The sequence below is a fragment of the Capricornis sumatraensis genome, chromosome X (genome assembly GCF_032405125.1).
Source record: "Capricornis sumatraensis isolate serow.1 chromosome X, serow.2, whole genome shotgun sequence".
Classification (NCBI taxonomy): Eukaryota; Metazoa; Chordata; class Mammalia; order Artiodactyla; family Bovidae; genus Capricornis; species Capricornis sumatraensis.
Window position 1 is genome coordinate 79,158,780 of NC_091092.1, and position 12,934 is coordinate 79,171,713.

The 12,934-nt window shown below is 47.1% G+C and overlaps 1 protein-coding gene across 9 annotated transcripts in view; it reads right to left on the reverse strand.

The window, feature by feature from the left end:
* Positions 1 to 560: 560 nt before the first annotated feature.
* DLG3 (discs large MAGUK scaffold protein 3) overlaps positions 561 to 12,934 on the reverse strand; it is a 52,457-nt gene continuing 40,083 nt past the window's right edge. For 3 of the 9 annotated variants that reach the window (XM_068962218.1, XM_068962216.1, XM_068962215.1), the window contains 9 exons: positions 10,359 to 10,535; positions 10,060 to 10,135; positions 7,270 to 7,315; positions 3,992 to 4,042; positions 3,442 to 3,543; positions 2,794 to 2,966; positions 2,299 to 2,408; positions 1,874 to 1,965; positions 561 to 812 (listed from right to left, as the gene is read on the reverse strand). In XM_068962218.1, the coding sequence (XP_068818319.1) occupies positions 706 to 812; positions 1,874 to 1,965; positions 2,299 to 2,408; positions 2,794 to 2,966; positions 3,442 to 3,543; positions 3,992 to 4,042; positions 7,270 to 7,315; positions 10,060 to 10,135; positions 10,359 to 10,535 (934 nt within the window). In that variant the 3' untranslated portion in view covers positions 561 to 705. Of the gene's footprint in view, positions 813 to 1,873; positions 1,966 to 2,298; positions 2,409 to 2,793; positions 2,967 to 3,441; positions 3,544 to 3,991; positions 4,043 to 5,578; positions 5,621 to 7,269; positions 7,316 to 9,142; positions 9,243 to 10,059; positions 10,136 to 10,358; positions 10,536 to 12,934 lie in introns of all 9 variants that reach the window. The other 6 variants (XM_068962214.1, XM_068962219.1, XM_068962221.1 and 3 more) reach the window with 6 other exon arrangements.

Below are 12,934 nucleotides of genomic sequence, written 5' to 3' on the forward strand. Positions count from 1 at the left end.
CTTACTACCACTTTCACTTCCTCCCCAACCAGTTGGGATATAAGATGCCATCTGATTAGAATATGAAAATTAAAGCATTTCTCTAATAACACAGTACCATTGATGAAGTCTCCATAGATTTTCTAGTCCAAATGCATGTGAATATATATATATATTATATGAGAGAGTATAATATATATATATAATAATTTCTATATATTTTATATAAATTACATATATATATCTATATATAAATAAGATACTTTCTGTCGCCATGACGCCGCGCCGTCCTGAGCCGCAAGGCCACATACAGATCGTAGCAAAGCCTGGGAGCCTCTCCTCATGTGGTGTGAAGGGCTCACTTCACAAGCCGCGCAGCCGTCCAGTCTGTCTTTCCATCAGTCCTCCTCTCTTCTCTTCTGCTTGGTTTTATGAAAACAATGACTCTGATGGATTTGCACCTGTGCTAGTGCTTGGGAAAGGTTCATGCAGGCATGGGCACAGTCACATGATGAGTGAGATGGCATCATCCCAAAATTAAACTGAAACAAAACAAAAATTTAAAAAAAACAGAACAGGACTAGAAAACTTAATTTTTGGACATATCTAAAAAAGGGGACAAGAACAGTAGTCATTTGTTCTCCCCGTGGGGACAGGAATGAAGAGGGAGGAGGGAAGAGGGACTTGATTTCTTCTGCTCACAAGAGAATGGTTGGAGGGGATTCTTCAGAGTTTTTCAGGGGATGGGACCCAAATGTAGTGCCCAGACTGGTCCTCAATGATTTGTTTGATTTTGTTATAAATCTCTTCCAGTGAGTCACCCTGTACAATGGCTGAAAAGGAAAACAGAATTATCATTATGGTCCACAGCAACCCCTCACACCCTGACAGTCTGGTCCATCCCAACCAGCCCACAGTTCAGCCCGCTTGTTCACTAGGTGGCAGTCCAAGAGCCTGGGGCAGTGGGGAAGCTAGCAGGCACTCAAGGTCCAGGGCTTGAAGTCAACTTGCTGAGACAGTGACACTGGGCGGCAATGAGTAGGAAAATGTGTTGCTCAAAAAAATGTTTACTGAACACCCATTAGATGCCAGACCTTGCAGTTTGTACTGCTCTTGGCTGCCATCAGGCCAGCAGCTGGCAATTCTGATGCAGCCTCATTGGAAGACTTGGAAAATCCTGGTTATCCAGAGAAGGAGCTGCAAATCACAATTTCTAGCAAGATGCAGTGCTCCTGGGGCCATCACATCTGCATTATGTCAGAGGTCAGTGCAGCAAACAAGGACACAGTTGCTGACAGAAAAGGGAGCTCCAGTACCCAAGGCATGCGAGAACAGTTATGAATCCTGTGGCCAGCTAACTTTGCAGCATCACCAGCTAGAGTTTACTCAGCACCAACCTGCACACATAGGTCACCATACTTCAAAAGGTAAGCAACATATTACACAGAAACCTTCCCAACCTTTTAGGAACTGCCCTTCTAAAGTAGGTGACCATATAAACATGCACACATGTGTGTGCACACACTGACAGAGAACACCTGAACATCACACCAGGCAACCATCATCATCAACAAATGCTCACTCAGCACATAAAACATGCAAGGCAGCCAATGCTGGATGGGGGAGCCTGGAGGGGAGGGAAACAAACTAAAACAGAGCTACAGCCCAGGAAGACCTGAAGACAGACTGTACAAAACAAAGCATTTGATGATGATGGTTCAAACTATAAACTGGCTAAACTACTCTGGCTGGAGGGCACTCGAGTACTTTGGAAATGCTCGAGCTCAAAAGCAGCCAGAAACTGTGCCAGGCATCTAGGCCTCTTGGAAAAACCTCATAGAATAGGTATCTGCCTGCTCCCACATTACCCCAGCTGCACAATGGGGAGACTTACCTGTGAAATATTCTCCAAACTCCTGCTCCAGTTTCATGGCTTTGTCATAGATCTTATTTGCTTGTTCATATGTCTGCCTTCGGTTCATTTCCCTTCCAAAGATACAGAAGAACATAGTACCAAACTAGATTCTATGTTTTGATTAACATAAAGGGTTGCTCCAGGCTCCCTGGAAAGCTTCTTAGCTGCCCTCTGAGAGCGGTAGTGGCCCAAGGCTCAACATCTTCCCCAAACTTCTAGGTCTTAAAGCTCAACTAGGGGTACAAGCATGAGGACACAAATCCAAAGGAGCCCCCAGTGAACAGAGAGGGACACAGACTTTCCACTGAGTACTCGCTGGGTCTTACCCCTGCCCAACAAACCACTTGATTTTTCATTGTCTTTCCAGAGCCCTCTCCTGGCTGAGAATCTCAGCAAATACTTACATAAGCGCTTCAATGGACTTGGGCTTGATGAAGATGGCGATGGGGTAAAGTTGCGACTGCTGCAGCCTCTTGATAGCATTGCCAGAAACATCTAATATGCAGTGCTTGCCCTGAAAAAGAAAGGGCTGCCATCAGTCCACCTAGTCCCCATCTACCCATGGTGCTGACCCCAACATCCACCTGTGAGAAATGTGGGGCCACCTAGAGAGGCCTGGAAGATTCTACCTCTGAGGTACCCAGGCTCCACATTTGGCTCCTACTATCCAGAAAAGGCCCCATCTGGAGATGCAGACAGGGTGATGCTCTGGGGTGAGCTGCACAGAGGAGAGAGACGTCTCCAACCAGGGGCTGGGAACGTGCAGAACAGGCGTGGCTTTGGTCAGCACTGCCACCAGCCATGTGCTGGAAGGACGAGGATCCATGCGGCACTCTGGCAGGAACATTTCTGTGCTCCCTTCAGGGGTAATTTTGTAGAGCAACCACTTCTCTCCTTACCCTCTCTGCAACTGCCCTCACTGACTGGATGCTGGTCCCATAGAGATTGTCGTTGAACTGGCCTGCCTCAATGAACTTGTTGTCCTGAATATCCTTCTCCATCTGTTCTCGGGAGACCACAAAGTGGTAGTCTTGCCCATCCACCTCATTATCACGCCGAGGCCGGGTAGTATCTGTAGAAAGAGAGGAAATGCTCTGTGGCACAAGGACAATGTCCCACCTCAAGCCACCGAGGGCTGACTTGTTCCCCCCTGCAGGGCCCCAGAGTCACTCCAGATGAATGGGGGAAAGAGGCTGGGAAGAAGTTTATCTTGCCTATATCTCTTCTAATCACCAGGTCTCACACGCACAAGGAGCCATCTGCTTTAGCTTCAACTGGACCAGAAAGATGGGGTTTCCTGGGCCAAGATCTGGCAGAGAGATAGTAACAAATGTGGTCCAGGAGCCGGCAAGCCTAAGAAGCTGTGCCAGTGGGCTGGGACAGCTTCGGGGGAATATATGGCTGCCTAATCTCTTCTGGGGGGTTGGATGTACCCTATTCCCAGAGATACCTAGAACCCAGCCGCAGGCCCTCTCCATAAAACATGAGAGCAACAATAATTCCTAGGACACCAACGCCTCCCCCCCAAAGACATCCTGGGCTCTCACGTGGTACACAGGATCCAAATTTATGTGGAAACTCCGAAATTAGGTCATCGTTGACTCTGTCCTTCATGGGGCCCAGGATGATGACAGGCCTTGCATAGTGAACTGGAGAGCGAGCATGGAGACAGTCAGTGAGGCCCTCACCAGACAGCCTGACCTCCCTCCTCGTCTGCCTAGAGCAATGAGGTGCTGGAGCCACCGCTCAGACAGAGCAGCACATCGTCAACCATTTTGCCTTTTAACTACAAAGACATCAAAGAGGCTTTAATTTGAGAATATCTAAGTCCAAGGCAAGTATGAAATCAGAAGCGTCTCCCTTTCCGACAGATTCAGGAGAAATCTGTGCAGGGGCACCAACAGCTGAGCAAGGTTTTTCAGAGCACCCATTGAAGAGAGGGACCAGAGCCTCTCTTAGCAGCGGCCACACACCCACTGAAATTGACCTTCGCCATCTCTCGTCAATCTCTCCTCTGTCTCTCCATGACCAACCACTGGTTTGGGTCCCATGACTACCAGATTAGCTCAAAGGCAAGACTCTCAGAAGGGGGCTTACTTTCTTGCCGTGTCACTGGCTCATATGACAGAATAGCATCCTCCTGTCCTTCTGCAACAAAAATTGAAGACATGTTAGCACTTTATAATCTGCCTCCTTGTATCCTCATCTCCCTACAATATTCACTGCACCCCAACCTCCACCAGAAAACAGCCTTGTCAACTGGTTCTTGCTAACAACTGTGCCGTGGGCTTGTCTACTGCCCACTGGAATGAAAGCACAGGAAACCATTCATCACCCCTGAGACAGGAGTCAGGAGTCCTCTTGTTCAACAAAATATAGCTGAGCAAAGGAACATGACCCAGAAGCCATTAAGCCTCCACCAAAAACCACCCCAATGTCCTAGAACTCTTCTTATAGCTAACAGTCAGCTCTGCTCAGTTGCCCTCTTGCTCCAGAAAGAATCACAGGAAAAGCTTCAAGTGACGGAGACACACTGCCTGTGTCCCTCATCTGTGGGCAAGGAAGTCAGGGCACTCGTGCAGGTCCCCAAAGCTGCAGCTGAACTTTACCCTTTTTAGGGTCTGCCTATTTCCCTGCACTGGAAGAAGCACCCAGAAAAGTGGCACAAGGCTGGGCTAAGGTCCCCAGTGCCCTTTAAGAGCAGTACTGAGCCCTGCTCGTCCCACACAGGAGAGCTCCGTCTATCCTAGCAATGAGGACTTCCTAAGAGTCACCAAGCAAGTTGGTACTGGGTACTGCTGCTGCTGCTGCTAAGTCGCTTCAGTTGTGTCCTACTCTGTGCGACCCCATAGATGGCAGCCCACCAGGCTCCCCCGTCCCTGGGATTCTCCAGGCAAGAACACTGGAGTGGGTTGCCATTTTCTTCTCCAGTGCATGAAAGTGAAAAGTGAAAGTGAAGCTACTCAGTCATGTCCGACTCTTAGCGACCCCATGGACTGCACCCTACCAGGCTCCTCCATCCATGGGGATCTTCCAGGCAAGAGCACTGGAGTGGGCTACCATTGCCTTCTCCGGGTACTGTGTACTAGGAGGTCCCAAAGTGACCAATGGCAGTGCTAGGGAAGGCAGCGATATTTGCATCAAGCTCTGGGATGCATTCTCAGGGCCTCTAGCTACAACTCCTAAAAGGCCAGTAGTCCCAAACTTCATGGGGTTTGAATTGTGGCTTCTCTGGCCTGGTCACAGGATTTCTGAAGGAAACCTGAGCTGTCACCTGGTCATTTAGCCCAGCAAAAAGGCAAAGACACCAAGCTTTCACCCAGGAGGTACTAGTGACCTGGAAAGGCAATTCAGGACAATATCCCCCAGGAGTCATTCTCCTGTTGGTCTCTGAGCAAATATGTGAAACTGGCAGCACCTACAGCCCCAAGTGCCTACAGTAGGGATGCTTCTAAGTCAAGTCCTGGCCAGAAGTGCAGGGCATATATTCTCTCCTTTAACTCACAGCCTAAAACCCATCCCACAGGGACAAAATGGCCACAGCATTTCCAGGATCTCCAAGTGTACATGGCTAAAAGAAGCACTAGCCTCTGAACAGATATGGCAGCCATGCAATGCTGGAATGAGGATGGCTGGGACACGTGGTAGAGCTACATGCCATGGGGAAGAATGACACACACTTACTGGAACTGCTTTCGCTGTCACTGGTGTTGGATGTCACTCCCTCTGCAAGCCAACAAGAAAGAGACTCTGATTCAGAACACACCACTGAGAGGTCACACACAGCACAAAACTCAAATGCTCCAAGAGCCAGACACTGAGCTGCCAACCAAGTCAGGCCACAGGAGGCCTGCCACATCAGGCTACCAGCTGAGAGGTGCAGCTCCAATCTTGAGACCCTGGCCACCTCATACTTGTCCCCAGGGTGCTTTCAGTCTTTCAAGGCCCTCCATTATAGACTACCAGCTTCCATTCTTCATCTGAATCAAGAGAACTGACTTGGATGGTTTCCAAATCCTATCTCAGAATGCATCTCCCAATGCTATCAATAGGAAAGGAAAGGCAGTGACAGTAGCAAAGAGGAGCCCAGTGAGCAGGCTGCTCTTGAATTTCCTCCCCAGGTAGAACCCCTGAAGAACAGAATTGTGCAGTGTTTCAGGACTAGGAGGCTAAGCACTGGGCTGAATGAACAGTCACCAGGGAATGACGTGTTGGCCTTTTGGTGAAACCAACAGCCCTCCTGCCATCGCTACCTGGAAGGAGGGCTCAGCCCCAGTGGTGAAAGGGGATGCTCCTCCATCCATGAAAAGACGAGAAAACAGAGACAACAAATGAAGAAGAACACATGGAAGATAAGATGATCCTCCTGTCTCAGACTGTTGGGACCCACCCATATCTGAGTGGGCAGAGCAACTGTACTCACAGGAGGCACAAAGCACAGTTTGGCCCAAACAAAATGCACTACTCCCAAGATGACAGGCAAATGGAGATGAAACATGAACAAAACAAACCATGGAGTGAGGCATTGCTCGTTTCAGCCAAGATGACACTGTTCCAGACTGTGATATGCTGTGGCCCCCAGGAAAGACTGGCTGAGTCACCCATGCTAGTTCCTGAGTAACCCATGGAGGAAGCACCTTTACCCTTATGCCTTTATTATTCATGGAAGGAGAGTATTTGCTGACAGAACCCGCCGGGCATGGCCGCATGTGTGCACACACGCACCTGTGTGCACAGCAGGGAGGATAAGGCCCTGTCATCTAGATCCCTTCTTTTTTCAACTCTAAGATTATTTTCCAGAGGTGAAAGGATGGTCAGAGTTTTCCAAGCTAACGCTCTTGAGACCCCCACCCACTCAGCCCCTTAGAGACGCTCTGGAGAGCCAGCCCACACCATCTGCTGAGGGCCCTGAACCTGCTGGGACATCCCAGATGTTTGCTGGGTAAAGGGCTTCACAGCACTATCATCCCCTGTTTAGAAAGACTAAAACAGCTAAATCTTAAGCCCAATCCTTTAGTGTTGTGTCACTGGGAGAAGAATACACTGGGCAGGCACCCCTCACCTCAACAACAGGCTAGAGATGAGCTGAGTGGTCACCCCTGGAGAAGCACTTGCTGCCCCCCTCACTTGTAAGGTGGAATGCCAAGACAGCTCCACACCATTTCAAGGTACAAAAGGGAAAAACAGACATGAATGATAGGCTTTTATTATGGTTCCAGGGATCCAGAGCAAAAGTGTGACACTCAGAGCCACTTCCACTTCCTTCTGTGGTGGCGTTCACCCTCACAGACTCTCGCACTGCCGTGCCCTCCACCCACCCCCAGCATCTCCACTTATGCCAGAAATACAGTGAACAGTATGTAAGTTTGACTTACTCAGGTTCTTTGCTCCATAATAATCGTCACTTAACCCAGGGAAGTCCTAATTTCACAGACAGCAGAACAAAGAGGGAGGGAGGGAAGAAGGGAGGGAGGGCAGGAAAGAAATGGGGAGAAGAAAGAAAATAGAGAAAAAAGACAAGGGGAAGGAAGAATAGAGAGACAGGTGAGCATCAGTGACAGAAGTATGAAATACCATGAAGACCTATAGCTACAGTGAGGTTAAGAACTTTGCACAGGAAGAACGTCCCGGGTCAGATAAAATGCCTGGACTTCATGCTGCCCAATTTGCTGCCAGAGGGCCTCGGAGTGAATGACCTCTTTGAGGTGGTCTAGAGCCTACACGGGCTGACAAGACAGACAGGTGACTTACCAAGGCTTGGAGTACCTGCTTTGACTAAATTTGTAGTTACAGAGCCATTACTGCTTTGCCCCTGAAATCATCATTTCCCTCTGAAGCTGAATGAAAAATCAAACATCTATGTGTGGTAGAGAGGCAGGTACAATACTCATCATCCCAAGGAGTTTCCCAATACTGACTTGCTCTGTCCAAACCCTTCAGGGAAAGCTTCGTGCAGTCTGAGGTGTGGCCTTCCAAGCTGACATGAGTTGTGCAGACCACAGGGGATGAGCTCAGCTTCTGAAGAATAAGCACTAGGCAGTTTCAACTCTTATCCGACAGCCAATTCCCTCCCCCATTCAGCTAGGCCACTCAACAGTGAACCCTCCTAGGTTGGGCTCAGCGGGTAACTTTTGGAATTTGTCTGGTGAACGGTGGCAACCTTACCTCAGGTCTCTATCTCAGATTGCCTTCTTATTGAGCTCCCCAGGACCTTGAGCCCTAACCTCTATCGGGACAAGGGCACCCTTGTAATCTAACAGCTACCACCCCAGACCCACGTATCCCATGACCACGAAACACGCTGGCCTAGAAAAAGGACATTCCCTTGCAGAACTAGTTTCCTGTCCCAATAGCCCAGGACAGAGGTTTACAATTCACCATGAGCCACATGAGAAACATTTCAACAGCCTGACCTGGTGTTTAAGGTTAGGGTGAGAGCAGTTAATTTCTGAGGCATATGGCAGAAAAAGAATATTTCTCAGCGTTGCAAGTTAACTTAGCCCAGCTTTATGGCCTTGTCTACCAAACCAGTTTTGCATTTCTTCAATAAACCTTTATTTGGACAGTGTTAAGTAATTCCTATTTGGTGTCAATTCCTTTTAGCAAGAAGGATTTTATTTTGAAAGCTGGCTCTGTAATCACTCTGGGAAGACAGTTGAGTCTATTAGAGCCATGTGAACATTCTGTGTGTATAGGCACATGCATGTAATTCAAGAACTCAGCCCAACTCTGAGTGTCCAGATAAGAAAAGGCTCTTCTCTTGACATAGATGAGCAAAGATAAGGGAAAGAAAACACAAGCGAAAGAAGCCGGGAGAGCAACACTGAGTTCCTAGACTTAATTCTCTTGAAAAACCATTTTCTAAACTTGACACAGTAGCTGGTAACTGCTCATCGGCACCAGAGCAGAGCTCAGCCTGGCACTCCCAACGCTAGTAGTGCCGGGACCTCCCACTGGGCCCCCCTGCAATCACTTCTACCTCAGAGCCTCCAACATCCTTTCAGAAGAAGAGTTGGACAAAAAAGACCCAATGTCACCCTGTACAGACCAATTTCTACCCTGACTCTGCAAATACGCAGGTACACACACACACACAAACATGCATGCACACAATGGACGGATGGACATGCGTGTGTGCGTGTGCACACACACACACACACAAAACACACTTTCCCAGTCTTCAGTGCAACTGAGGCAGAGAGGGTGGGGCTGTGGGTGGTCTGCTCTCTGTTCCCTGCTGCTACTTACGTTCCTGTCCGCTGCTCTCCTGGGCCATGTTTTCTTTGCTCTTGTAAAATGGAAACTTTCGAGAGAGGCGGAAACTCTTTTTACGTTTCGGTTTGATCGACTGTGAAAGAACATGAAGATGGAGGGGAAGGACAGAAGAAAAAAAAAAAACAGAACAATGGATTTTAAAGCATGCAAGAAAAACTAAAATGGAGACAATGGTGAGCTAAATAAAAGACCACCTCTCACAAATGGAATCTATGAGATTAAATGAAAGTTGATGTAAGAGGAAAAATTATGTTTACAGAAAAATGTTGTAGGGATGTTAGAGGTTTCTACCTAATCCAGACTCACAGCACTCACTGGTACATCCTAAATGACAAAGGTCACTGTAGCCTCCTGGACACATTCCCTAAGGTGCACTGATAAACAAAGAGCCATCTACTCCATGTCTCTCTTCCCTCTACTGCTCCGGAAGTTCTTTGGCCTGCGAAGCTCACAGAAGAAAAGGGGTGAATGGATAGAGCCCTCATGCTTTGTTTGGTCTGGAGGGCGGTCAGAGCTCTGAGGCTGGCCTTCCTGGCTGGCTGATGAAGCCAGGCTCTATTCAGGGTCCCCATAGCTCCGAAACGGTCTACAGCCAGGGAGATACCCACAAATGCTTTCATATGCCCCAAGAAAGACAGCCTTCCAGACAGTGCAGCTCCAACACATCTTCAGGAACCAGCTACCCAGCTGAGAGGAGTAACCCTGGCTGTAGAGTTTGGGTGCCCCTTTCTCTGCTTTCTGAAAAGCAGTCAGTGTTCTGATAGGACAGAGGCAGCACCCTGAAAAAGAGATATTCTTTTGTGCTCCCTAGTTCTCTTATCCACCAAACAGATTTCAAGTTTCTTATGCCTCTTTACATATGGCTGACTTCCTTGGGGATCCCCACTTACCCTGTTAGATTCAATCATCCCCGTCCTGGCATGAAACTTCACGGTTTTCAATCGAGCCCTTTCCTTCTTTTCCACCCTGTGTGGGAGTGAGAAAGAAGTCCTATTATTGCCAGTGCATGGTCTCAGCAGCCATCTTTGGCTCAGTGAATCATAATCATGTCCTGAGCACCAATTCAACACCAAAAAGGAGTAATAATGCACATTCATTGCTTTCAAGCACTTATAGTATAATAGGTAAAAAAGAAATCAATACCAGGAAGAGGATAAAGAAAGCGTCTCTCATGATCATGACAACTCACCTCTTCTTACTGGGGATCACACCGATTTGCTCACTTTCTCCATGTGGGGTCACCAGTCTCGCCTGCCACCACTCATCATCAGATGCATTAATGACGTGTAGAATGTCACCATAGGAGAAGCTGAGGCCTTGGCTTGGCAGGCAGCTGTCCCGAGTCCGGTCATAATCAAACAAGGCTCTGGAAACGAAGAGTGAAAGATGAAGTTGTTGTCTCAACCCTAGATGGATGGAAGAGTGGTGGAGGATGGTGGAGGAAGGCCAACCCAAAGAGTCAGCACAGATCCAGCAGCCTTATAGCAGACTGGAAGGAATCCTGTGGGAGACTGCATCCTTGTTTCAGTCTTGACAATGTAAATATTCTATTCTCCCAACAAGTTACATAAGGGAAAAAAAAATCTTTCATGACTCCCATCTCCTTCCAGCTTCTGGACACACAGTGAAAGTCCAAAGCAGAACACCCTTGCTAGTCTTCTCCCTCAGACACATCCTCCAGAAACAATTTAGCTCTGCCAATGGCCTGTCTCAGTTTACAACAAATCTTCAAAAATTACTTGAAAATAGGACATAAATGTTAACTACAATCCCAAACAATGAATGGTAAATGCTGTAGAAATACAAAAGTGAAAAAGGCCCTGGGTTCTGTGGCAACAAAGCTAAGGTTGATGTTGACCCACACAATGATAAACTTGACAGGGTCTGTATAAATAAGTCTCCCAATTCAGTTTCTTTCTCTCTCTCTCTCATGTATAGGAAAATGGAAGCTCAAGGAGGAAGAGTAATTTGACTGAGGTCACACACCAAACTAATCTGGGATAGAACCTAAGTCCTCTGACAAGACATGTGGAATAAAGATTAAATGGGAAGGTAGGAGAAGGTGGGAAGAGAGCTATACCATCTAGGCTTGAAAACAAAAGGTGGAGACCAGCTAGGTTGTAAGTGAGTGTTATGGAAAATGAGGTTAGAAATAAAGATCTGGGGCAAATTTTGGAAGGCCTTGAACAGACCTGATCCAGTGACCTCTGAAGATTTGGGAGTAAGCAAGTGACACATCAAAAGAGCCTTAGAAACATTAATCTGACCTCATATATGATCAGATACTGGAAAAGGGGGTAGATTTGCAGGCAAACTTAAACCAAAGCTACAAGCTCAATCCTTCAGGACACACCGCTGACTCCTGCTCTGGAAAAGCTGGTACTTGACAACAGAGCTCCCCTGCTCAGGGAACAAATCCATCTACATGTATCTACTTTTCTCCTCCTCTGGATCTCTCCTCATATGGAGTCACCACAAAGAGGTGAGTGAGAAGTTTGTATTTTTCTACTTGCAATCTAGGCTGTCTTCATATTCTCTGTTAACACCTTTACACACACAGCCGAGCAGAGTTCCCAGAACTAGTTCCAAGACTTAGACTTCTACCTGCAGCACGGTGGTATGTGGCTCAGCTGGAAGCTGCAAAGTAAAACATACTATTTCCCCATGTGCAGGCTAGTCCAAATGAAATGGAGAAGGTTGTAAAACTGTGGAGTGTGAAATACTGTTGTTGCTGTTTAGTCACTAAGTCATGTCCAAATCTCTTGCATCCCCATGAAGAGTGGCCCGCCAACTTCTTAAAATGCAATCCTTTAGAAATCACTGTCAGATTATGTGAAAATGAAAATACCTGAACTTTGACAAAAGACCTTTGTGTGTGCATGCTCAGTCATGTCCCACTCTTTGCAACCCCATGGACTGTAGCCCACCAGGCTCCCCTGTCCATGAAATTTTCCAGGCAAGAATACTGGAGTGGGCTGCCATTCCCTTTTCCAGGGAATCTTCATGGCTCAGGGATTGAACCCAGGTCTCCTGAATTGCAGGCAGATTCTTTACCACTGAGCCACCAGTGAAGCTCTCGGAAGACCTTTATCTCCCTCAATTTACGCACTCAAAGCAATAAGGAGAGAGGCCAAGGTCAGCAGGTTAAGGAGGCACTCCATCCCTGAGGTTCTTTCTGGGCTTTGTGTGACAGAATCAAATCTGAATGCATTTACACTGCATTCGAAACTGAGCGTCCTAAAGAAAGGAAGGTATTCTGTCAGAGGTTCCTCTGAAGAGGTGCATGGTAAAGACCTTATCCTAAGTGACAATGAGAAACACTAAATGTCATTCTGAGCTTCAAAGGCTAAAACAAATGTAGTAAAGAAAAGAACAGAGCTTGGATTCAGAACAAATCAGTTTGGAGAGGGAAGGAAGATGTTTAAATGAGTTAGGAAAGATTAGGATGAGGTTCTAGAAGATTAGAGGGGAGAGTTTACTGGTTATAAGTTTAAAACATAAAAGGGACAATCCAATATATATTTTAGCACCTCACAGAACTATATTGATGTTTGGCAACAGCAGTAAGAAGCTGAAGTACATATGGTAAAGTGGACATAAACGTTTTGTGGATGAGGAATCCAATTATTGGTTATTGATTAAACATCTGAGATTGAAAGAACACTAAAAGGCTGGTTTACTTCTAAGATGAATTTCAGACACTTTACAATATTAAAACACATAACACAAGCTAAGTAAAAACCAAATAAGTACAGATCCAAGGCA